Raw genomic sequence first — 25,407 nt, 5'->3', positions numbered from 1 at the left:
TGATTTCAATTCATTATCATTCGTTATATTGATTTCCTATATCTTATCATGTACATTCGTTGATTTTCAGTTCACGCAGTGATTCCCATTAGTTTCCAATGATTTTCCAGGGTTATGGGTGATTTCCTGCGATTCGATCCAATCCAGAAACCACTGATTTCCAGTTCACGCAGTGATTCCCATTAGTTACCAACGATTTCTCATCGTTCTGAGTGACTACTGCTTCATTGATTTCCAGTTCACCAAGTGATTCTCATTCATTTCCAATGATTTCCCACTGTTCTGGGTGATTTCCTGTGATTCCATGCTATCCAGAAATCACTGATTTCCAGTTTACACAGTGATTTCTATTAACTTTCAATGATTTCCCAGGATTCTGGCTGATTTCCTGTAATTCTATCCAACCCGGAAATCACCGAAGAACGTCCAAAACGGTCGGAAATCAGAGTAAACGTTGAAAATGAGTGAAAATGAACAAAAATCACATGAAAATTGCAATGATTAGTTTTATTTTCAAGATAATATCCCCAGCGGTGAACTCGCCGTAACTTTCCGCCCCCGGGGCTCTCCGGGAACTAAGCGGGCAGGAAGTTACACAGAACAGTTGAAAATCACACCTTGTTCCCACTGCGCCTTCCTTCGCTTGTGGTAACTCCGCCGCCAAGGGTGCCTCCAAACTTTTCTAGCGCCGATGGCGTTGGCCGGTAAAAAACCGGCGAAGCTCCCCTCGAGTGTGTCGGGATTTCCGCAAACCGCGTGAGCGGTGTCGCAGTAATAGCTGCACCTTCCATGAAAACAGAGATTCCCAACCGGGCTGACGAAAAATGTTTTCAAAAGGTCCCCGTCTGCCACTTCGTAGATCTCAGTCGTGACGTTCAGCATCCTGCCGATCACGGGCATTGCTCGCCGGAAATTAAGAAGCCTGTGTAAACGTCGGATAAATTTTTTTTTTTTTTTAAATCAAGAGTAATATTATACGGGGATATTATTTTTGCTTTTCCTACATCACCGCGATTACGGCGGATGATTTATTTGAACTAATGGGAAAAATTTATGAGACTAACGAAACCGGGATTCAACATTTTTATCGGTAATAAATCATCGCCACGTCATTTGTTACAGTACAATGATTCGCTGAGTTCTGTTTTATTTTTATTGTCATATTTACCTGTCCAAATGGAAGGCGGCGATTTCCGCATTGTGTCGTTCGAAGTCGGTGAAGTAAAAATGATTCGGTAGCGTTTGCTGCTCTCTTGGAAACCTGCGAACAGATAATTATAACCGTCAGTATCTAGATTACGCAGAGAGAAATTTATTTCTTTCATACTCGCGGTGCAGAGATGAGACTGAAAATTATACACATTTGTACGTATAAAGTCTAGTTATTGCGCCTAATTTAATAGCTGACACAGAATTTAATTAAATAATTTCTCATTGCGATTCTGCGCTCCAAAGATTTACGATTCAAATTTTTTTCTTCACTTTTTTCTTTCAAGTCAGAAAACAGAAGGATATTATGAAATCGGGGAAAACATTTCCGACGATGGATTAGCGAGAACAAAAAAAAAAAAAAAAAAAATACTCCAGACGCGCTAATTAAATCAGAGAACTTGAGCTAATTAATTACTCAACTCGTTAATCACGATCATATAATTGCAATCCGAACCAGCGAAGAGCAGTATTATCTGTACATTTTGTATAAAAAAAAAGTGTATTACAAAAAAAAAAATTGCCCACTAAATAAAAAATAATTCAAATATCAACGATGTTTACGAGTATAACTGAGAGATGATTCGCAACTATTCATAAGTGAGGAAGAAACCGTTCTTCGGCAGAACCGACCCACGAAAAGAGGGTGAAATGATAGGGTGAAAAAGTACGAAGCTTTGGAAAAATATTGAAAGTCATTCAAGCACAGGCGTCTCATACCGGTAACCCTATTCATACGAGCAGAAAGCGGATTTCCCTATAGAATCTGGTCGGAAAAATTATGCGCTACATGTGTCGCGTTACATTATTATTTTTATTCGTTCATTCGTCTTTTTTTTTTATCGCAATTCCTACAACACCGACGCTGTAGGTAATCGATTCGCGGAAGATTCTGTAATCAAGAAAATTTAGGTGGTGCAGGGTATGGATTTAAGTAAGCAGAAGACGAGAAAAGCCGAAACCGTGAAATATAAGGAGAGAGGAGAAGAAAACTTTCAATTTTATCCATTTCGTTAACTCCAATCAATGGGATTCGGTCCGCTTGGACAAGTTAAATATTTCATCGGCATCGACGAGACGCGGAGGAACCCATCCGTATGTATACATGATTTATTGCCAATTAATAATCACCGTCCACCTATACCAGCAGTAATTACATTGACGGAGTGAGGGGGTGGAAATATAAAAGGAACACCGTATGCACTTCTTTATCAAAGGAAATCTCCTAGCTGTACCCGACCACCTACTGATATGTCCCTGAAGTATAGAATCTCCAACCTTTTATCGTCGCCGCTATGTCGAGCAAAATTTCCTTTGCTGTATTATACTTGCTAGAAAATTCTAGTAAATAGGTAATAAAGAAAAAAAAAAAGATAACTTACACTGAGAAAGATTCTTTGGCTTGAATTTATTTGATTCAAAGCAATGCCACATTTTTATAAGAATAACTCTAATTGTACTACAATATCTAGTCGTACTAGAATAAAAGATATCCCGTTTCAATTTCGGCACTAGTGCGGTAATGTAATATTTTTCTTACTCATTTCACGTGTGAAAAATCGAATTTTGCGCACTTGGTTAGGAAAAATACTACGCACAACGCGTTTGCACAGGTATCACCCGCACCGGTTGCGCAGTCTACTATTTTCCCAGTATAATACCAGAGAATGCATAGAAATTTCTCTGAAAGCATCGTGACAAGAGTTGTAACAAGACTTTTCTTTTTTCTCGTTAAAACGACGACCTTTCGCCCCGTCATCCGTCGACGAATCGGAACAACTTCCACTCGTTCCTGTAGTCGAGGGATGGTTATAACAACGCAATTCATCTTTTTACTACCGCCATACGTGACGGGGTCGTACCTGGGCCCCCGTCCCTGGAATAAGGGGGTGGAGGGCATCCCGTGGCATCGGAGAATGATGAATGCGACATCACGTTGGACAGTTATTGTGTAGCCGCAAGTTGTGTAAGGCCGTGAGGATACGTACGTATAAGCGAAGAAGGGGGTCCTGCTTGGAAGGACGTCGCGACGCTCGCCTCGTCAGGTAATAGACCTTATTACATAAATATTTCACAGTTACAGTATACAAGGTGAGCTGGCACCGGCTTACGGACGCTTCCGTCCCCCGGGTTGGATAAAAAGGGAAAATAGAAGCATCAGTTTTCCGGGCAAAGCTTTCTTTCGTCGCAATCTGCTGTGGAGGGGGGGAAAAAAAACGGAAATAGTAACCGGAAATCGAATTCCGCGGATAGAACTTGAAACCCTTCGAGGATAATTTGAAAAATTTCATTTCTTACACGGTTGGATGAAAATTCTAGTCAGATATTAGCATAAATCGTTAAAATGTAACGTTTGACAAGATACTGGTTAAATTACAAGAAAAACATGCGCTACAAGTACAATTATTTAGTGTCTATTATAATCGTCAATACTGTTATTTTCCCGTTACTGCAACATGAAATCTGCAGTTTCTTCAGTTTACGACAGTTTTATTAATTTAAAACATATCCTAGCATCGATTTGTTGTTGCACCAGGATTGTATAGAATTATACGATTTTCACCGAAGCTCGTCTCTGGTAAATTATCATTCGACACAACGGCAATATTTTTCGCAGCTAATAAAGCCACCTAATAATTTTCTGCGTGTTATTCGTCGTAAATTGTACAGAGCCCTTCTTGATATGTTGTAAGTCGCCGGATCAATTATTCGTGATACTTGAATTTGAATCTTGTTATTCCATCGTCGAAGGCTATAAACCACATTCATCGTACTCGTAGTATCGAGTTTCTTCAGATTTCTTGTGTTATTCGCATGTTTAATATTTATATCAACTTCACCTGTTCAATTTTATTTGTTACACTGTCCGTGACTCCCTCCGAATTAGGATCGTTATTTCATGTTTGCGCTGTTCAATAAATCCGATATCAGTATATGGTTTATTCTTAACAACTCTCTATCCCGAGAAAAAATCCACACGAGTTATAATTAAATTACAGTAGGAGTGACTGTAAACAAAAAAAATTACCCAACATACATTCTGACAAATAGCCCAAATAGTGAAAAAGAGTTAGTAGCCACAGTTAGAAATTTTTCTCCGTATATCGTGAAATAAGGCAACAAGTTTGAAAATCTTAATATGTTTACAATACTTGAAATAAACAATTTAAAATTTTCCAGATCTTCTAACATGCTTTACGTCACGTATGGTGAAGAAATTTTGATCAAAAAGTTCGAGCAGCAAATTAGGACGTAAAATTTGTTATGTTTTGGTTCGCGATTCGATGATTTGGAACTCCTGCGATGAAAAACGGGATGGGGAAATTTGTGAAGACCGCGCAATCAAGGCATTATAATAATTCATTATCCTGGTCACTGCGCCCTGAGATCGCGAAGGACTCTCAAAGTTTGAGTATATATATATATAAAATATATATATATATATATCGTATATATAAAATCTGCAATTCTGCCCCTCCTCGGCTAAGAAAAGTATAAATCCGATTTTCGGATAATCCCTGAACGAAAAACACAGTTCGTCTTAACTCGTTGGAGAGAAAGAAGAAGTAAAAAGAAAAGGTGGAAAAAACTTTTCCCACAGTTCTCTGACTGACCGAACCTCTATTCTTTTAATAAATTACTCGACCTCTCGCCTTTCTTTCTCTCTCACTCTCTGTCTTTATCGCGTCCCCTTTCCCTTGACATAATTTAGGTATCGAAGTTCCCCCCCCCCACCTTCCATCAACCAACTGTTCATGTCACGCTTACAAATAATTTATCTTTCTTGACTTCGAACTCTGCAGTTCCCTGAGTCGGTTCGAAAGAATAAGCAATGACAAAAACAACGAGAAAAAAAAATAAAAAAAGACGTGAATCAGTGAGATGAATACACGAGAAAAATGCATGACCTGAAAAATATCTACAATTAAAATACGTTATATATGCGTGTCTAATTTAATCTATTGTTAATCTATGAATTATACCGTAGGTATAGGCTGTACATACATATTTTGCAACTTCGATTCAATGGTAATTCTTCATATAAATTGTAAATTTTGAAAACCGCGATAGCAAAAATTTTAAAAGTCGCATTATACATACGCGACGATTAATTTTTGCAACGAGAATACGCGTCAAGATTTATTGATTAAAGTTGACGCTTCGATTGTTTCTTTAACTTTTTTTTTTTCAAACGCGGTAAAGAAAACAAGATAAAAGAATGATACAGCATTGATGAAAGACAGAGGGATGGATAAAATGATATATTTACGAACTGGCGATCCGAAAGTAGCCAGTCAAAGTTGAACGATCCGCGTTTTATGCCGTATTGTAATGGTTATAAACTGAACATCGAATGGAAGTTACTTTTATAGCTGTGCACTATAATGACAATGGAATTGAATGAACTTGTGTGCTAAAAATCGAAACGACACGAAACGCGTCAAAACAGAACGATAAATCGAGGAAAATATCCGAGGTGTACGAAAAAGTTTTGCTTGCAAACAAGCGATAATTTAGCCAAGGCGGGTAAACACCGAGTTTGGATATCCCGACAGGATGAGAAAAAGAGAGACGGGGATGGAATCGTCGAAGCAAGAATCACGCAAGAAGTAGCAAGATCTCCAAGAAAAATCAAACTTTGGTTTAGGTATGTATGTCGATATTGTACTTTTGCCAAAGTTGGTCAACCTGCACACTCCGCGTCCGAGAAATCGGAGACGAAAAGTTTTGCCGGTTAGTTGATTAATTTCCCGGTCGTTGTTTCAAGCTCGACGTTAAAGTCGACGAAAGAAGAAGAAGAAGAAGAAGAAAAAAGAAAAACCTCAGGGTAGAGGAAAAGGAACAGAAGGGAAACGAATCGCGGATATAAATAGAGGGTAATTGATTTATGGGACATTTCACGCCGTTTCGATTCTCAACTCAACCCCCTTGCAATACCGATTTGGAAATTTACGTTATTCACGATACCTCGAAAGTCCAAGGAAATAGAAACGCTTTTCCTTCTATACCGCTTGACCAAGAAATATAAACAAAATTTTGCTATTCCGTATTTGTTACTACGCTAAAAACTCTTGTTTATACCATATTTAAATATCGTTCTGCTAAATAATCAAATAAAGATATTATCAGCTGAATTTCAGAGAAGAATCAACGGCATGTTTTGTTATCTATTTTTGTACCATCGTCTAGGAGGCGGGTGGAATTCGCCCCTAAAATTCTCCCCCTACTAATTGTGAGTTGTTGAGCGTGGGCGCATAGAATAAGGTACGTAATAATAATTTACTTCGAGTAACATGTTTCGGTAATGTATATAGCAATATAATAATCGAGAAAAAGCAAGAAAGAAAAGCGTAAAATAAAATTAAAATCTGAAAAGAAATCTTCTCAAACTTCCTAGCAAGTGCAGCAATTTTAGTCGAACTATAAACGATATATGTATGTGTATACCTTACATACACACACACACACACATATATATATATACTTATAGCAAACGCCAGAGTATAGAGAAAACTTTTGCGCCGAGTAGAAGTATAAGCGTGGAGAAAGAAGAAGTTATTGCCCAAACTTATTACAAGTTTAAATTCTGTCGCTTTTCCACTACTTAACGAATATAATGTTGAAAAAAAAAAATTTCTTTTACTCGTGTTACTTATACCTATATACATATATATATATATATATATATCTCGTATATTATACCTATATGGTAAAAGCGCTTATAATACCAAAGTTTAAAAAGATACAATATCCTCGTTTTGTACGATAGTTTCGCTAAGCCGTAACAATGAATGGTTCGCCTACTATTCGAAAGTATGGGAATGAGGAAAAGAACAAAAAGAAAATTGAAGAGAAGAAAATTGAAAAAGACGATTCTCTCCCATTTTCTTTCAGCCTTTTATGCAGCATAATATTGCTTGGATCCGATTATACTCATTACTGCAAACCACCGCAGTTAGTTCCGATATCAACGATCAAACGATTTTTCTACTTCTTCTTTTACGTGACGAAGAAAGAGAAAAGAGAAAAAGAAGAAGAAACTCGTTTCAGACTGTTCTCCGTTTTTTACCCCGCGTATATTGCCGCAACAATGTACTGTACAAATTTCTTCCCATAATTCTCTATAACGGTTGAAGAATTAGAGTCGAATTGCAGCCCATGGAAAAAAAGATAATCTAAGATCAAACCGTATAAAAATGTGAAAAGAATTTTCGAGTCACTTCGTGATTGTGGACAGATGTTCTCTGCTGCGGAGTGAGGAGAAAATAAAATTAAAAAAAAAAAAAAAAAAATTAACAAGTGTATTAAAAAATGCAATCCGCGAATGTAGAATGTAACTGTAGAGATTCGGCAAATAATGAAAAGATGATAGAAACGAGAAGACTTTGAATGGCGGTAAGTCGTCTGCTAGGGTTGAGAATTCCAAGGAGAGGCACTTTGGAATTGATCTCGCAGACGTGCCGCTAGCCACGCCTGGTACATACTCAATTATAACAGGACGATGCATCAAGTAGATGATACGTCACATCCTCCATTGTCTGAATTATAAGTAGGCATGGTTGGTTATAACGCGAAGTCGAGGTGCCGCCATTATCACCTTAGCCCCAAAGTGCTCCGTGCAACTTGTTACAACAATAAAGTCTCTCCTTTTCTCTCTCTCTCTCTCTTTCTCTCCGAATGGTTGCAGAGCGGACAATCAGCAATATGCGGACAGACTAGCATGGAGACTGCTTACCTCATGGGTTTGAAGAGCGCTTGCGTATCGTCCGGATACTCGACCACCAGTTTCAGCTGCGTTCCACCCTCCTTTTGAACTGTAACGAGAGGAAAAAAACGAAAGTGCACGAATGTCAGTTCGAGCTTTTGTTACTTCCTCGATTTTCATATTGATATTCGGACGAGGAAGAGAGGATCGAGGATGGAAATGGACGATGAGCTTGACCGCGAGGAAAAACGGACGGTGTTACCATAGAAATGATTCGATCCTTCTACCCCTCCTGGCCGATATTCTGCCATACCGTAACGGATATATTTCTACCTTTACCGCCAGCATCGCCTAGCTTACTTTTCGACCAATGAAAGGAATTCGTTTCATCCCTATCGTCTGAATCAAAAGTTGGCAGATGAGAACGGAACGTTTGAAACATCTTCAGCAATGTTATTAATGACAATGACGGTGATATTGAATAAAAATTGCATCGTCTTTACTACGTACAAGTGGAAATGGATTGAAGCAAATTGAAACAACATTGTAGAATAATCGTATCTAAAGAATGGAAGTTTGATCATTTCGAATGTTCCTTTTCTCAAACGTTTCTTCCTCTTTATCAAACTTTTTATTACGACATTGAACTTTTCAACATAGTTCTTTGAGATTTTTTGGTATACCTGACAGTATGCTAATAGGTTTTCAATACTTAATTATTATCGTTAGAAACAAATTGATTGAAAAAAATTCAAGACGGCGAATCCAATACGGTGTACGAAAATTTTTAAATCGATCAAATCCGGAGAAAAAACTCTGCCCAGAAGTTGTTTGGGGTCGTTGATGACGTATATGAAATAAGATTTTGATAATTCGATACGGCGAATCCAATCAGCGACCCCAAAAACCCTTTAATAGACTTTTTTGACAGTCCTCAATCAAGGTTGAAATTTTCGTCGACAAGGTTGGATCCACCATCTTAAATTTTCAAAATCTGATATCAGGTTCGTGATCAGCGATCCCAAAAAACACAGAATATTACTTTGTCATAAAAGTTGACTTATGTCCGACTCGAAGGGTTAACCAAAATGTGTTTACCTTGTACGATACATATATAGGTACACAGGTAACGTGCAGTGAGGGGTTGTGTGTTGGAAATATTACCCTGAAAAGGCGGCCCAGAGGCTTGACGAAAAGGCTGTCCAATATGGATCAGCACGGCGGGTATGAATTTTATTCATCCGGCTGAGAGACATTATGCCACCAACACCATTGCGAACGACCGAGCGAGCAAGCAAGCAATAAGGGTATACATATTGCAGAGTTCTAGCCGTGTATCAGCGCGCCATAGAAACAGGAGGGAAAAGTCTATTTACCGTGCTTGGACAATATTGACAACATTAGCTTGCCACCGTGGGTAATACAAAGATAAACAAAAAAAAATAGTTAAATAAAAAAAAAATAAAAAAAAAAAAAATAAAAAATACCAGTGCCGGTAGCTGACGTGTGTATATCGATTTAATATTAAACCGCGATTGATTGCACCGCCCCCCTTACGGCTCCGTTCTACTCGATCCGAGGGAATTAATTTGGTCAACGACTCGCTCCCACACCGTTATCGTAATCAATTTTTCTCCTTAGCGTCGATTCATTTTTCGCAATTTTATTTTTTTCTTTTTTTTTCTTTCACTCCTTCTTTTTTACTCGTTCGACGATAAATCCTGAGTCAACTCCCGATCTATAAACACTGCAGACTTTGCACAACGTGTAGAAATAATTACAACACCTCCCACCAATTATCGAGCTTTCGCTGCAGTGTCAACAAAGTTCAGAACGCTTTGAATAAACATTCGAACGAATCACTAGCTCGTGAATTTTCAAGGTGGATGGATGAATTTTTTGTTTCATTTCGGGGAGTAGGAGTGGGGGGGGGGGGGGGGGGGGGGAGTGAGAGTTAAAATTCTAGAACATAAATGACTTTCGCATTAACGTTAGAAAAAAAAAAAGTCATTCGCTCACCGACATGGCGAATCGGCATTGTCGCCATGTGATCGAGAAGCTGGTCAATCAGGATCGAATTCTTTGGGTACAACTCTAGCCTCGAAATCTCGAGCTGAAATCTCTCGAGAATGGTGCCGTTTTTCCTGAAACAAAAATATGATCGACCGGTTAGAGAATTTTCAGAGAAAATTATCGTAGGAATGGTATTAGCGAAAAGAATGTATTATAGTATATATATATATATAATATATATGTCTGTAAGATTTTTGAGAATATGATGCGACCCTCGTCTTGTGACCGAAATTTATCAAATATCGCAAATATTCGAACCTAATACAATCTCAAATGTTATCCAACATTTGATTTTTTATTCGACTCCTATTATAATCATGGTAATGGGTGAAAACAGTTTATTTTCCAAATTCAGGACATGACAACCGCAAACATGCGGAAACGTTAAAAAAATGCCAATATAAGAAGTAAATTAATTAAATATTGAAAATCAAAGTTGAGAGAAATTTATTACCGTTTCTCCAAAATGTGGATTTAATTCTTTCACTGAAGAAATTACACTACACGGCATCATGATTCTCAATCTTAAATAACAACTTTCTGACCATTAAAAGTAGTGGAAAAAATTCCCCGCCTTTCCTCACCTAATTACGATTTTTCCCTGACCATGAAATTCGTACACTAATCGTACCAAATCGAGTATTCGACAAATGAAGCTCCAAATCATTCGGTACGATTAAAAAACCCGTTTACGATCCATTCAACAGAATTGAAGGTGCAGTGAGAGAAGAGAAAAATGATTCATAATATAACTTCGCTTCTTCTTCACGGGGAGGAAAGTTTCATTCTTTCTCGTTTCTTAGGAGAAAAAGAAAAGAAATAAAAAAAAAAAACTTGTAACTTTTCCCCGAGTCCTCCAACTTCTTTTCACATATTCCCTGGAAATCAATGACCCGTAACGCGTCATCAAACCAAAGGTAAAGATTCTGACGATCAGCCGACGCATCGTGCAAATTTAGGACTGATCACTGCAGTTCCGTAAGGCCCAAAACGAGCCTCAATGACCTTCGTATATAGGGACCGAATGCCGGTACAAGTAGCGCCGCTAGTGGCTAAATTTGTCCCTATCTACGAGACTTGCACTCACGTTGATGAGTCGTCTGGCGATTATTTGTCATCATTTTTCGTCAAAAACTAATATATATACAAAAAAAAATCCCCCCACCCGGTGTAAGAAAAGTGAAGGCTAATTGACGCGCTATCAGTTGTTATAATAGTTTCAGAAATACCGAGTAAACAGTTATTTACTGTACCACGCTAGTGGAGTATCTTTTGGCACGCAGCCTTTCCGCCATCTTGTGTTATTTTTTTTAAGTTCCGTACAAACAAAACTCGTAAACGTATGAGATAAACATGTAAAAAGCTGACTTTATTTTCAATTATAAGTAAATACTTACACGCAATGTCAGCGAAAAAATTAACGTGCGGTTTTCAGAAAGTGCAATTACGTATTTTTAGAAGAAAAAGTATTTCTAAAAGTACAAAATTATGCACAAGTTTTCCTGTCTTGAATATACATGTATGAAAAGATTGAGGTTATAATAATTCTCAGCGTATTTTTCGTATGGAATTAAATGAGAAAAACACTGGTCCAAAATAGCTCAAGAAAAAAAAAAAAAAAAGTATCCGTCGGTACGTGCAAATAAAATCGATTTTTCGGTGTCGTCGATATCAGTCCGAGGTCCTCTATAATTCCAGCGTCAGGAAAGGAAGTGCTTCTCAAGATGCATGCGGCACGCGGAGTGTCGAAACGAGGCAAAAATGGAAGAGGGAAGAAAAAAAAGAAAAAAAAAAAAAAAAAAACTGAAAAAAAGTAAGAAATAAAGGGGAAGGGACGGAGGAAGGGAAGAGGATGAAAGGGCCTTCCTTCCCCGTCGCGACACTCTACTATTCCCCGAGTTTCGGTTCCCAGGTGGGTGTCCCGCGGGTATCTACGTCATCTCCGGACGTCCTTATAGTCGCGGAGGGGGTGGAGGCAGGGCGGGTGTGTTACCTCGCCCCGATAGCGCCGGATGATACGACGGAGATGGCATATGGGCCTGCATACTAACCACAGCGGCACGGCGCGACGGTAAATCTTAGCGAATTATCCGATCTCGGATGAGGGGGAGGCAAAGCGGCAAGGGACGGAGGGATGGAGGGATGAAGGGGCGGAGGAGAGAAGTTGGAGGGCTTTCTTCTCCGGAGCTGGAAACCTCGCCGTACTAGCCGGAGCTCTGTTGGGCCCTAATGAAATCATACCTACAAGGGCCGGGGGACGAAGGTCGCACCCTTCTGGATACTAAATCCTATCTATCCCGGTCGACTTGGGAACGGGGAAGAGCCGTGATTCGCCCTGTGCGTAGGCATGCATATACGCTCCGTGATCGCAGATCATCGCCTTTGCCGCGAAAGGGTTTTCGAGTTTCCTTTTTTCAGAACAATATGTCTCTTGCGGTTAAATCGTTGGGGCTTGAAAATTTCACCTTATCTTCCGCGTGTTGCGTCTATATTATTTATATACATACATGTATGTACACTTGGGGATTACATTCGCATATTCGTTGAAATTTGCATTATTTTTGTTGTTGTTGTTGTTCTTGTTGTTATACAGGTGTACTGTAAGAAATTGCACGGAATCTACGAAACCTTCGTAATAAATTCGCAGAATTATTCATTTCTGAGTCAAGTGAAAATGTATTTGAGTGTTTTTGTTCATAATTCGCGTATAGAAACAGGGCTGTTAAGCTATTTTTTTGTGTTTGAGATACGTGGACTTCGATATTTGGAGATATATATATATCAACATCGAAATCGACCAGGGCATCTCCTTAAGACTGAATACTGAAACTTACGAAATTCTGGTTTCACATGCACCGTTTCAAAAACAAAACAAAACATTCGAAATAATCGATCGATCGATTAATTTTTACCGATTCAATCGAGCCGTGTTCGATTATTTTTTTATTTTTTATTTTTTTGTACTCGATTAATCGATGCATCGATTATTTTTATTTTTACTTAATAGGCATAGTTAGAATCTGTTAAATTGTTATCGTACTACCGTATCGAGTCATATGAAAAAAAAGTTTTAGCCGTGTCACTGCGGCAGTCATTAAATTAATCATCATATTTTCCGACATAGGTATATTAATTAATGTAAAATGTAAATCGTAATTCGACAATGAGATATTATTGTACATTGTATAGAAAGAGACACGCCGTGCGATCGTCTAACAGTCGAGAGAAAATCGGCTTACCGCGACGAATACAGGCGTGTGTGTATGTGTGTATTATATGTATACATAAAGCGAGACTCAAGGTACATATACATATAAAACGATTTAGCTGCCGACTAAAGTGAATTTCCACGTTATACGTAGCCGGTGTAATACATACATTGCTCCAGGATCCTCCTGAATCCTCGTTTGAATGACGAAATCTTAAGCTCCGACAGACACAACGTATACTATCCGTATGTGCAGACACAACGATATCGGCTTACGTTGTCATCTTCAATGCGTTTCTACACTTGCAATTGACGATTAAAAAGTTTCAACAATTAACCGTCCGCCTCGTCTTGTTCGTGAGAATTTTCCATCTAGTCGAGTGCCGGCCGAATCAGACGCGGATCAACTAATCCGTCGGTGAGAGCGTCTAAGTGATCTCAAAGATAATTGGAAACCGTTGTATACGTACAATGTACACAGTATAAACATATGTATACATGTATATACAGGGAGTAAGGTGGTGTAAGTAAATCTTCAAATTTATGTGTACGTTACGTATATATATATATATATATATATATATGGGGAATTCCATGCGAACCCAACCGGCGTCTGATTCTCGCCATTTCTGATTTTGTTTAAAAATTTTTAGCAATTATCCCAACTCTGAAACGGTAACCTAAAATTTAACAGATTTTTTTATTCAACTGGTTCAATTATTTACAAATATTGACAGTGATTTCGAAAAGGACATTTTTTCAAATTCTCCAATAACTGTACTTTCCGTTCCAAAGGTTTCAAGATCAGCCCGTGACGGGAAGATTTTTTTCAATTTTTTTTTTTTTGGTCAGTTTCAACTGCGAAAATTCCCGAAAAATTCTCAAAACTTTTATTTTTCACTCGGAACATTTTCACATCGGTTTCATTACGCGACAATTTTTCTCTACTTTCTTGGCACATTCAACCTTTCTTACAAACTTCATAATGCGACCGGTCTAGAAATATCCCATGTGAAAAATCAAAGTTTTGAAAATTTTTAAAAAGTTTCTTTTCAAAATCAACTCTCAATACTTATAAATAATTAACCAATTTAATAAAAAATCTGAAAGAAAAAAAAATTCAGGGTACTGTTTCAGCGTTGGAAAAGTTGCGAGACCAATTTTCATAAATGATCAAGTTCGGACGTCGGTTCGGGTTCCCATGGAATTCCCCATATACACAAATATATATAGCCTATAGACGTGGCACGGAAGGCAAAACGTGATAGAGACGCGTAGAAGCTGTGCTCTTATACGTATGTGTATCTTACACACCACACACACACACACACACACACATATATATATATACACACACACACAACCATACAAGACCTGCAGGCGCTAATAATTCGCACGACTGTTTAGCAAATGCAAGCGGACCCCGAGTCACGTCGTGCACATCTGCACCATCCTCTGCATAATTTTGGGATTAGAATCGGGCTTATGAATTTAATTCCCAGCTGAGTTTACGGCATGCAGTAGGATGCAAAGGGGGGGGGGGTCTTCCTTCCCCCGTAATCTGCAGTAGCTGGTACTCCACCCCCGAAATCTTGATATTACACTTTGCGCGGCTTTCGTGAGTTCGCGAGGCACGAAAATCGCGAATTACAACGTACAGCAGTTGCGTTTCTAATGCGGCACTAACGCGTTTTAAATTGTATTCCGAATTGACGTTTAATAGGGTACTTTTTTTTTTTTTTTTGTTTTTTACGTTGGAATAAATACGTGTAGCTAATCGTTGTAGTAAAGGTATTAAAAATTGAACATTCTTCACAGTTTGTATTTGTGGTTTTTAATTTTTTTCTTTTGTTTCACATGGATCGATGAAAGATTTTGGCGAGTAAAAATTACTCCGGTTTGAATTTTCAATATCCTTCCTGCCTATCAAACTTTGATTTTGACGAATTTTATTCTTATTAATTTTGACACGTTCTTAATATGAGGTTAGTTGGCCGAAAATCTGCAATTTTTGTTTACCTTATATTTCGAGTTTTAATCGTATGTTGGGTATTTATTAAAATGTTATATTCGTAAGCTACGAAGATCTCTCTTTAAAAATACAAAAATAAGAAATGTTGAAACGATGAAGAAGAAACTTGGGATGCTTTCTTTCAATTCGTTTAAAATTGATTATAAATCTAGTAAATTTGTTCGATTTAACTCTACGATCATCGCGTTTTTTTTTTTATTCCATATGTTGGCATCGTTAAATGTTGTTTTACAATATTTTTGTCGGTATTGATGACGATAAATGACAGTGTCGAAATAATACCTACAAAAAATAAAATGTATATGTTGCAGTGAATTTGTAGAAAATATAGTCCTCCGAATACAACGAATCAGCGATATTTAACAATTTTGAAACAATTTGAAACGAAGATCTATTTTTGTGTTTTTGAAGGTTTCTTCGATCAAACTTAAAAATATAATAATTTTACAAGTATTCAGATAACGTGCGACGTTCTTGTAATAAAATTGATAGACCATTGATTTCCGGCGGCAAACTTTCTCAATTGTATTTCGAAAAAAATCGATGAAATTTTTTCACTCTGCAAAAAATTTCTGAATTATTCAGTGGCGTAACTTGAAGCAAAGAAATCAAACTTTGACGAAACTTCAAGTTACGATAGAGCAAAGTTACGAAAAGTAAAGTTCCGATCGAACAAAGTTCCGAAACATCAAGTTTCGACGGAGTAAACTTCCGTAAATTAAAATACACACACACAGCGTAGTGGGTGTAAAAGACAAAAAAAACCAAAAATCAGAATGACAAGTGTTCCAAACGTAAAAATATCGAAAATCCAAAACAAAGAAAGATCAAATTTGTGAAATTTTACTTTCAGTTTACTTTAAGTTTCGCATGGAAAAAAATTTGAAATTTGGCGCTTTCGAAAATCTTTGAATTGAGAATTTCAACCCCTCCCCTCATCATCCCCTTTCCGTCACCGGAAATTCTCTCGGAGCTGCGTTCTATCATCCTTCCTTCTCTCCCGGACCCTCAATCCCACCGACTCTGTAAGGGTCAACGTTGAATGTGTTACACGCATAGCCAAGCATAAAATTGAAGTGAAAAGTAGAAAGGCGGAAGTTGGTGAAACACAAGCGGATACGTCGCTGACGTGAAAGATCACCAAGAGCCTAGACGCGTCTGTTCCACCTTGGAGGAGAGAGAGAAAGAGAGAGGGAGAGGGAGAGAGGGAGCAGGTGGGCAAATGAAGTTAGTCTGATTAGGGAATTGTCTGATTAGCCTAGCGACCCCCGTCTTCGTCGCATCTGGAGATCCGCCCCCCTTTTCTACCCTCACCCGCCGCAAGTTGCGGATTGACTTCACAAGCTCAGCGAGCAAATCTGATCCTCTCCACTCTCCTACGAAAGCCGGATTGAGTTCTCGAACATACATATACCTGCCTCGTATGTACGTTGAGCTAAAATTAGTTTCACGTCAGTCTATCTGCCCGGCCGTAATATACCTGTAACGTCACGTATGAGAAGCCAGGCAAGAAGATCATGCGACCGAATATACGTGGCACACCCGGATCATCTGTCTTGAAGGATCCCTGACTGCACCGAGAGAAATTTTTAGTTCCGGTTACCGCTCGGTCCTTGACTATTTTCATCTTTTACCACGATCGAAAAATACAGTTCTCGGTAGAAAATGAAAATTAGTTTTCTACCTGTTACCGGAATGTCTATAATATACGTAAACTAGAGCGGTCCTTAAAAAGGTCGTTTTTTAACTTCGACCGTCTCGCCCCCCGAATCAGCTCCAAATGGTTCATAAAATAATTCCCTAATTTTTCAAATTTGATTTCTCCACTTCCACGTATTTCGATGAAATTTGATACAGGCAAGTTTCTTAGGTCGCTAATTACGAATCTGAACTCGATATTTCAAAATTCAAAATGGTGGATTTAATACGGCAATATCAAGTGACTTTTGCGATGTTAGTCCACCACGTTGGATCCTCCGTTTAGAATTTCGAAATTTCGAGCTCGGATTCGCAATCAGCGACCAAAAAAACCTGTTTGTATCAAACCCCGTCGTATTTCATTAAATGAGGAATTCAAACCCTTTGTCGAGACGGGTAAAAGTTGAGATAAAGATCTGAAAAAATTATGGAACTATTTTTGAATAATTCGGAACCGTTTTGTTGAGCAAGACAGTCGAAATTCAAAAACGATCTTTTCAAGGATAATCCTAACATATATTCTTACCTTCAAGATACGAATATCCTGAAGGTGGTAAAATCATCTGCGGTATAAATCGTGTACCGTAACTTTATTTACAGTGTTAAGATAAAAACTGAGCGAGACGAGAAAGAAAGAGAGAGAAAGAGAGAAAGAGGCGCAACTTTGGGAATAGGTTGAAAAGTTCGACGAGGCAGGTATACGGGAATATGATCCGCCTATGAATAACAAATGAGAAGAAACGCGATGAAGCTGCCGCCGCTGCTGCCGCTCGAGTATTTTCGCAAGTTCCATTTTTGGACAGCTTTTACTATAGGTATACACTATTGCGCAGGTATGTATACGTAGGTATACACGCGTAACCTGGAGGTTACTACTCGTGTAGGCAGCGGACGAGATGAGAACGGTTAAAAATTTAGGCAAAGAGGCGGCGGAGGCAGCCGGCTAGTTTATACGGAAGTTTACACGGCGGCCCGATTTCACATCCTAACCAGCTCCTCTTCTCACCCCCCTGAAGAACAACCCTTATAACCGCACGAATATGGAATTTCAAATTTCTACATTGTCCGAAGGTTTGTTTCGGCAGGAGGGATAAAAACGCCTCGGAATCTTCGTGCGTCAATTTTTATTTTTTACGCGAGTTTAATCGTTTATTGTGATTAGAGTTGATCAACGAATGTGATATCATACTTGGAGCGAATTTTTTAGGAGAGATTTAAAATGCATGAAAATGAACGAGATCGAGATCAAGTTAATGATTTTCGGATTGGATGTAAAATCGTAGGAAGTCACAATCATATTTTAACGCACAAATTACCGAGAACGCGTTAACTCGTCGGAAATCACTCGGGGAAGTAGAAATCAACGAAAGCGCATGCCAAGTTAAAATTGAGTAGAATATTAATGAATTCAAACAATTTGAGACTTGAAACGATTTCGACGATTTTCACCACTTCTCGAACGATTACTTCAGATGTTCGTGATTGCAATTTCATATGATTCTTAATAATTTCGGTAATCCCGATTGATTCGACGTTGTTTCAACGAGCATTTGAGTTACTCAACGTTTCATTCGTTTACAATTCGACTTCGTGCGAACTGCCAAATTCACGACTGTAAATTCTTCATTGGGTAATGAATTCCTCGAGTAAACGGACCGTCGAAAGAATTTCCTCTCAAGTTCGCATATTTTTTGGTATCTATACATTATGTGGCAACTCGTAGATGTGCAAAACAACGCGATACAAGCCTTAACGTAGAAGCAGAGATAACGAGAATGAAAACGGCAACAGTTCTCATTGCGCGAAACGTTTTGAATCTTATCTACGCGTCCATTGTTTGTCGGTTGAGGAGGCACAACGCTTCTTCTCGCCTGCACCGCCCACACAACTCAACTCCCTGCTGCAGCTTATAAATGTGTAAGAAACGACAGAGAGAAACTTGACCGAAAACTTGGAGAAAACGCCCTCGGATCACAGCTCGAGATAAAACAGCTTGCGCTATTTCAACGGTGTATGTTACATTACATACTTACGTCTGCATACATATACACTGGGAAAAATGTCATTTGTTACGGTAACTAGAAAAATTGAGTAAAACAGGTATCGTTAAAAAAAAAACTGTTTCAATATTGTTGCAATTACGAAAAACGAGGTACGCCTAACCATTTTGCGCTATCGTCGATCCTTTTTTGGTTGTTGCAACGCAGAATCAATTTCTGAGGTTTACTCTACTTTTTTAGTTAAACAAGGCTTTGACGTCAATTTATTCCTGCACGAGCATTAAATTTTCCCAACGGTTGCAAGAAAATATAGCAACAGCGATCGTAATGAGAAAGAATAGTAACGGATACTAGACTTTCCGGTAACAGCTATGAAACTAATTTTCATTTTGTACCTAGAACTGTATTTTTCGATTGTGGTAAAAAATGAAAAAATAGTCAAGGACTGAGCGGTAACCGGAAGTAAAAATTTCTCTCAGTTTACGTATATATAAGTCGTGTAACTCAAGCGTGTAATTAGACCCTCCGGCGTAAACGCGAAATGCTTCCTCTTTGCATATCAGCATAATATTATCGTTCTTGTAAGTGTCAGACAAAATTATCTCGAAATTTTTCCCTTCGAAAAATTAAACTATTCATTTTTATTTATTTTCATTTTTTTTTAATCTCCACTTTTTGTTTTTAATATCGCATCGTTTTACCCCATACGAACGATAACAGTACGTTGAGGATTGTTCTAAAAATTTTTTTCCTAAAACACTTGACGATATCGAATTTTATTTAAAAAATGTCCTCCTCCACCAACACTTCGTTCAGAGACGTGCTTGATCGTCAGTTTCATGAAATACGATCGATAAAATTTCGCTCCGATTATTCGGGGCAATTTACCGGATCGATGGATCGACGAATCCGGGTGAAAGCTCGCGGTAAAGAAACATTCCTGAACACTGGTTTAAAAAAAAAAAAAAAAAAAAAAAAAAAAACTCTGTTTAAACACGTCGTTGAAACATACAACCTTTCTCCGTGGTTAAAAATCGCCAAGCAATTTTCTCTTTGTATTGCAGTACGTGCGGTTACAGGGAAACACGCGTACGGATATTAAATTATAGAGGCCGGATAGATTCAAAGGATGGTTTTTATTCGCGGGGCGAAAGATCCTCGAATCTTAAGCAATCCCTTGGATTGGGGTTGCATTAGGTTTCCAAGTAAACGTGAGTAAACCTTAAATACCTAAAAAGCGATTCTCAATGTTTTTGGAAACTCGCGCAAGGATTGGGTAAACATTTGCAACTCACTTCAGGAATTAGAGTTGGAGCGTCTTTCGTAACCGCGTTTATATACATATATAGTCGTGCCTGTATGCGCGTATATATGTATACATATACATACATCAACGTATCCGCCATGAGCAAACACACCGGAATTATATTTGTTCGTACGAAAGTGAATTTACTTACAGGTATGTGATATTTATGAAAAAGCTTTTTTACCCCGGCCCTAGAATTTTAATCAACCAAAAATTCATCCCCCGTGATTTGTTGTCGCTCGGTTTTTAACTTTTCTCTTGGCTCATATTCGATATCGATAGACGTTGACGCGAAAGTTGAAAGTTTCATCAATAATTCTTAATCCGACATTTTTTTTACGGTTACGTTTAAATTTAATGAGTTTTCAATGACGCGATCAAGAATTTTGGTACGATATTTCCTCACGAAATTCACGTCTGCGTCTCGTATACTGTATGCGATGGTAATGTATGAACTGCTGCAATTCTTTGCGAGATAAAAACACCAGCTGTGTAAACCGCTTCACCGTTACAAATAATGTAAATTTCACTTGGAAGAACAATATTCGTAAAACGAAAAAATAGCCTTTGCTTTTCTCCTTGGCATAACTCGAAATACGTTTGACGAGCGAGACGACAATTCGTGTCAGGAAAAAAAATATCTCAGCATTACACAACGTAGAACAACAACAACGACGACGATAATAATCATAATAATGACGACAGGGTGAAAAATTTTTATAAACAAAAAAATTTCAGGAACAACCAAAAAAATTTATATTTATGGTCACTGAAGAATTAAACTGTCTTTACTAGGGTGGATTTTTTTTTTTTACTTTTGTTTTTTCTTACGCAACCTTCGAAAAAGTTAGTTTTCAGCCTAAAACGAAGCCTTGTGAAACCGGAACTCGGTAGGAAAATTGTAAAAGGTGTCTCATCCGGTTTGTATTTTTCAAACACTCTAACCGAAATATCTCGCAAGGTCATACAATTTGGAAAAATGTTTTTCGTTTCATTTTGTGGGTAATCCAAATTTCTATAAAAATTTTTAAAAAAGTCAAGGCTACTATACGCCTATATGTTCATATTGTATTAGATACGAACGTTTAAAGTTGAGTGCACTGAATAAATGCATGAAGATGCTTGTTGCCTTGTAAATTTTTTTTTCCCAGTAGTGTTCCAAGCTGATACAAGTAATGCCACGTATTAGTCTGAATGTTTTTTAAACAACATTTTATTATCTAGAAAATTTAACCAAGAACAGCTTCCTGACTTGTATGGTTTTCGAGATATTTCGGTTAGAGTGTTTGAAAAATTCAAACCGGATGCGGCACCTTTTAGAATTCTGCTACCGAGTTCCGGTTTCACGAAGCTTCGTTTTAGGCTGAAAAATAACTTTTCCAAAGGCACGCAAGTCGGAAAAACAAAATTTAAAACAAAGAACCACCCCAGTCTTTACTTTGCAACTTAAAAAATGTTGGTCAGTTTTGTAACTGAAACATATTCTCTGGTGTGTATTAGAATAATTAACAACATCGATGCCACAATGAATTGATATTGAGGCCTTGTTTAGCTGATTAAAAAAGAGAAGAAAAATTTACCAAACCAAGGTGACAGATTTAACGTTTTAGCAAAAACGAGCAACCGTAGTGCCGAAAATTATAATCACACTAAATAGTTATTCGTGGAATATTTAAACCTATGCATTCATCTTGTAAAAAACTTTCCGTTGACTATAAAAAAAATTAAAAATTTTTCCAAAGTGTAACGACGCGTATCATAACACCGATGAAACACCGTGCTTCTATAATTAATGAATGACAAATTCAAGGATCCGTGGTACTCGATTATGCCTATAATATGACACGAGTGGTTGGCTCCGAAATTATGTGTATAAAAGGTTTAACGGATCCTTTGTCGCAGGTTTGAAAGGGTCGGATGTAAAATCTAATTAAGAAAAGCTCAGTTTGTGTATATACGTTCACGATATTGTCGGTTGATCGTGTCTATTGTCGGAACGGAGCGAGAGACGACAGTCCTGATTAACTTTAACAAAATAACAATCGAGTCCTTCGCCCTCCAGGTTTCGGTGTGTGAAATTTGCAGCTCGGCCCAATTGTACCTACACAAGGCGGTTTTCCAGTCAACGCGGATCCGTTGTAATTTTCTCGACAAAAGATTTACCGATTCCCCGTCGCGCTTTTGTGTCTTTTATAAATTCATATTATTTATGAAAACTGCAACCGGCTCTCGACGAGATCGAAGTTCACTGAATTCTATTCTGGAAAGTGAGTCGGGGGCGGGGTTGAAGTTCCGATATCGAAGAGTTCGATACTTGATGCAGAGAAATCAGAATTTTACGAAACAACGAAGTTTCGAATGGTCGGAATCTCGGAAAATTCAAGTTACGATAGAGCAAAGTTTCGAAAAGTAAAGTTCCGATGAAGCAAAGTACCAAAAATTAAAATATACTCGCACAGCGTAGTTTAATCAACGAGTGGTCGTAAAAAATTAGAAAAATCGAAAATCAGAATAACCAGGATTACAAAAATAAAATATCGAAAATCCAAAACAAAAGAACATCAAAATGGTGACATTTCATCAAATCGGAAATTCACAGAGTTCAAAATTTTTGATCATTTGGAATATTGATGTTTCAGATTTTTAAATTTTCTCATTTTCGCACTTTCGGAACTTTGATCTTTCGTCAAAGTTTCATTCATTCAAGTTTCGCCACCGAAAAATTCGGAATTTGCTACATTCGGAGATTTTTAAATTCCGAATTTCGAACCCACTCCATAAATTGAAATTGTTGTAAATTTGAATAATACGACACATATTGTGTCACTTTATTCTTCCAACTTATTTATAGAGTCGTCAGTATCGATGAAATCCTGCAGCATTTTCAAGCCTTGCAGATAAAAAAATTCATTTGCATTTCAAATATTTATTTCATTTCATACGTCACTTCCTTCAGTCTGAGATCGTAACTTGTCAGTTTCGACGTTTATAATATCGGGCAAAACAATTTCTTCCGTCTATCTGCAAACGTATCCACGTATAAAATGTCAATCGATGTCGGTCACATGTAATATGAAGACCAGACATTGGCTCGCCACACCTGTCACATCGACTCTCAATCTAGTAACAATACAATTGTTTTCAACGAAACCGTAACGAAACCGACGAAAAAAGCAACACAGCGAAACCGATGACGGACGGTGAAACAGAAATATCGCTACGTTTTTCCCCAACGAGTTCGAGCTGATTGACTGTTCGTGATTATTCGTTCCCTGAATTTGTTTGTTTCTTTTTTTTTCCCCCCTTTTAAACATTTCTCTGCTCAGTTTAAATCGTCAAATATGTCGGTAAAAAAAAAAAAAAAAAAAAAAAAAAAACAAAATTCAAACAACTTTTCGCAATCCCTCGACACGTTTTACCGTGGGTATGTATGTACATTGCGAATGCTTGACAAAGATTGCCGGAAAGTTAAGAAATTCCTGCTCAGGGACTTAACGGAGTAAATTATACCTAATGGGACGTAATTGAATTAATTGCCAGTAGAGGTGGTACACACACTCGCATCCGAATACACGTATGTGTGTGTGTGTGTGTGTGTGTGTGTGTGTGTGTTTATGTATAGAGACGGGGGATTTGTACACGCGTTGCCACCCCAGTACTCGCCTAAATCTTCGCAGAAGCCTCCTCTGCACTCGCAGTTTTCTCCAAAGTTTAACAAGTTTCTAAGATAAGGTGCTTAGTTCGTCTCGCAAAATTGGAGAAAATACAAATTTCCTCCTTGTATACATTATATACATACCTATGTATACGTACAGTGTACACGCATAAATTTAATATTATATATAATTACGTTTAACACGGTGCATCAATTATTTATTTATTTATTTTGCGAGAAAGAAAGAGAGAGAGAGGGGGGGGGGGGGGGGGGGATTTTTTCAATTATACTGAGAAAAATTTCATTTGTTACACTAACTAGAAAAATCGAGTAAAACAGGTATCGTTAAAAAAAACTGTTTCAATATTGTTGGAATTACGAAAAACGAGGTACGCCTAACCATTTTGCGCTATTATCGATCCTTTTTTGGCAATTGCAACGCAAAATCAGTTTCTGAGGTTTACTCTACTTTTTTAGTTAAAGAAGGCTTCAACGTCAATTTATCGTTGCACAAGCATTAAATTTTCGCAACAGTTGCAAGAAAATATAGCAACAGTGATCGTAATGAGAAAGAATAGTAACGGATGCTAGACTTTCCGGTAACGGCTAGAAAACTAATTTTCATTTTCTACCTGGAACTATATTTTTCGATTGTGGTAAAAAATGAAAATAGTTGAGGACTGAGCGGTAACCGGAAATAAAAATTTCTTTCGGTGTACCTGACGAAATTTGTAACTAATTGTACCTTCACAAAATTTATTCTCATTGTAATATAAAAACAAGATATTTAAGTTTACACTGTAATTCTTTCTTCGTATTACAAGTATAAACAAATATTATTATTAACTGTAAAAATGTCACTCTGCATCTCGAATTTCTATTTTACACGCGGTTAGACACGTGTTAATAACAAAACTATCGAACGTAAAATTCTCGTACGAATAAGTCTACGACGTTTTTCCTTATTTGTTGAATTTTCTTTCCTAATTTACTTCTCGTCGCATGTTTTCACGAGAAACGGGAAAACGTAGACGCTGTATAATGGATCGGTTATTATAGTGTTGTAAAGCTCACGGAGCGGGCGAACCGAAAGGCGTCGCATGCAGATTTGTTGTAATTACCGCTTGAATTCCAAGCTGTATTACGTCCGAATGAATTCGACAAATTACGCCCTCAATTTTTCGCCATAATTTTTCATTTCCCCTCTCACGTCTTCTAAAAAGTTTGATAAAATAAAACCGTCTTGCGTTTCATAACTAAACTGTTCTGTTGTACAAAATACTTTTGCAAATTTTCTGTAACGCAATATACCGTCGATATAATTATATACAACTTATCGAATTATTCTAATACGTAGAAATAAGTGGTCCAAACATTGCAAAAACATTAATTACATGACACCAGCACGCGTGTTAAGAAAGTCATTCGATATCGCGTGTGTGTTTGTGTGTGTAAATATTATGCGGAAGTATTCGCAAACAACTTAGAAATAAGATAAAAATTTCTCATACAATGTACGG

The 25,407-nt window shown here is 37.7% G+C and overlaps 1 protein-coding gene across 1 annotated transcript in view; it reads right to left on the bottom strand.

Moving 5' to 3' along the window:
• LOC124211881 (extracellular serine/threonine protein CG31145) overlaps positions 1-25,407 on the bottom strand; it is a 48,014-nt gene that overhangs the window by 7,311 nt on the left and 15,296 nt on the right. The window contains exons 2-5 of the mRNA XM_046611392.2: positions 9,935-10,059; positions 7,946-8,024; positions 1,169-1,261; positions 618-922 (exon numbers count right to left, since the gene is read on the bottom strand). Coding sequence (XP_046467348.1) covers positions 618-922; positions 1,169-1,261; positions 7,946-8,024; positions 9,935-10,059 — 602 coding nt within the window. The remainder of the gene's footprint in view (positions 1-617; positions 923-1,168; positions 1,262-7,945; positions 8,025-9,934; positions 10,060-25,407) is intronic.

Source organism: Neodiprion pinetum, chromosome 2, assembly GCF_021155775.2.
Source record: "Neodiprion pinetum isolate iyNeoPine1 chromosome 2, iyNeoPine1.2, whole genome shotgun sequence".
Classification (NCBI taxonomy): Eukaryota; Metazoa; Arthropoda; class Insecta; order Hymenoptera; family Diprionidae; genus Neodiprion; species Neodiprion pinetum.
The sequence above is the reverse complement of the archived record's forward strand: the minus strand, read 5'-3'. Positions and strand labels throughout refer to the sequence as shown.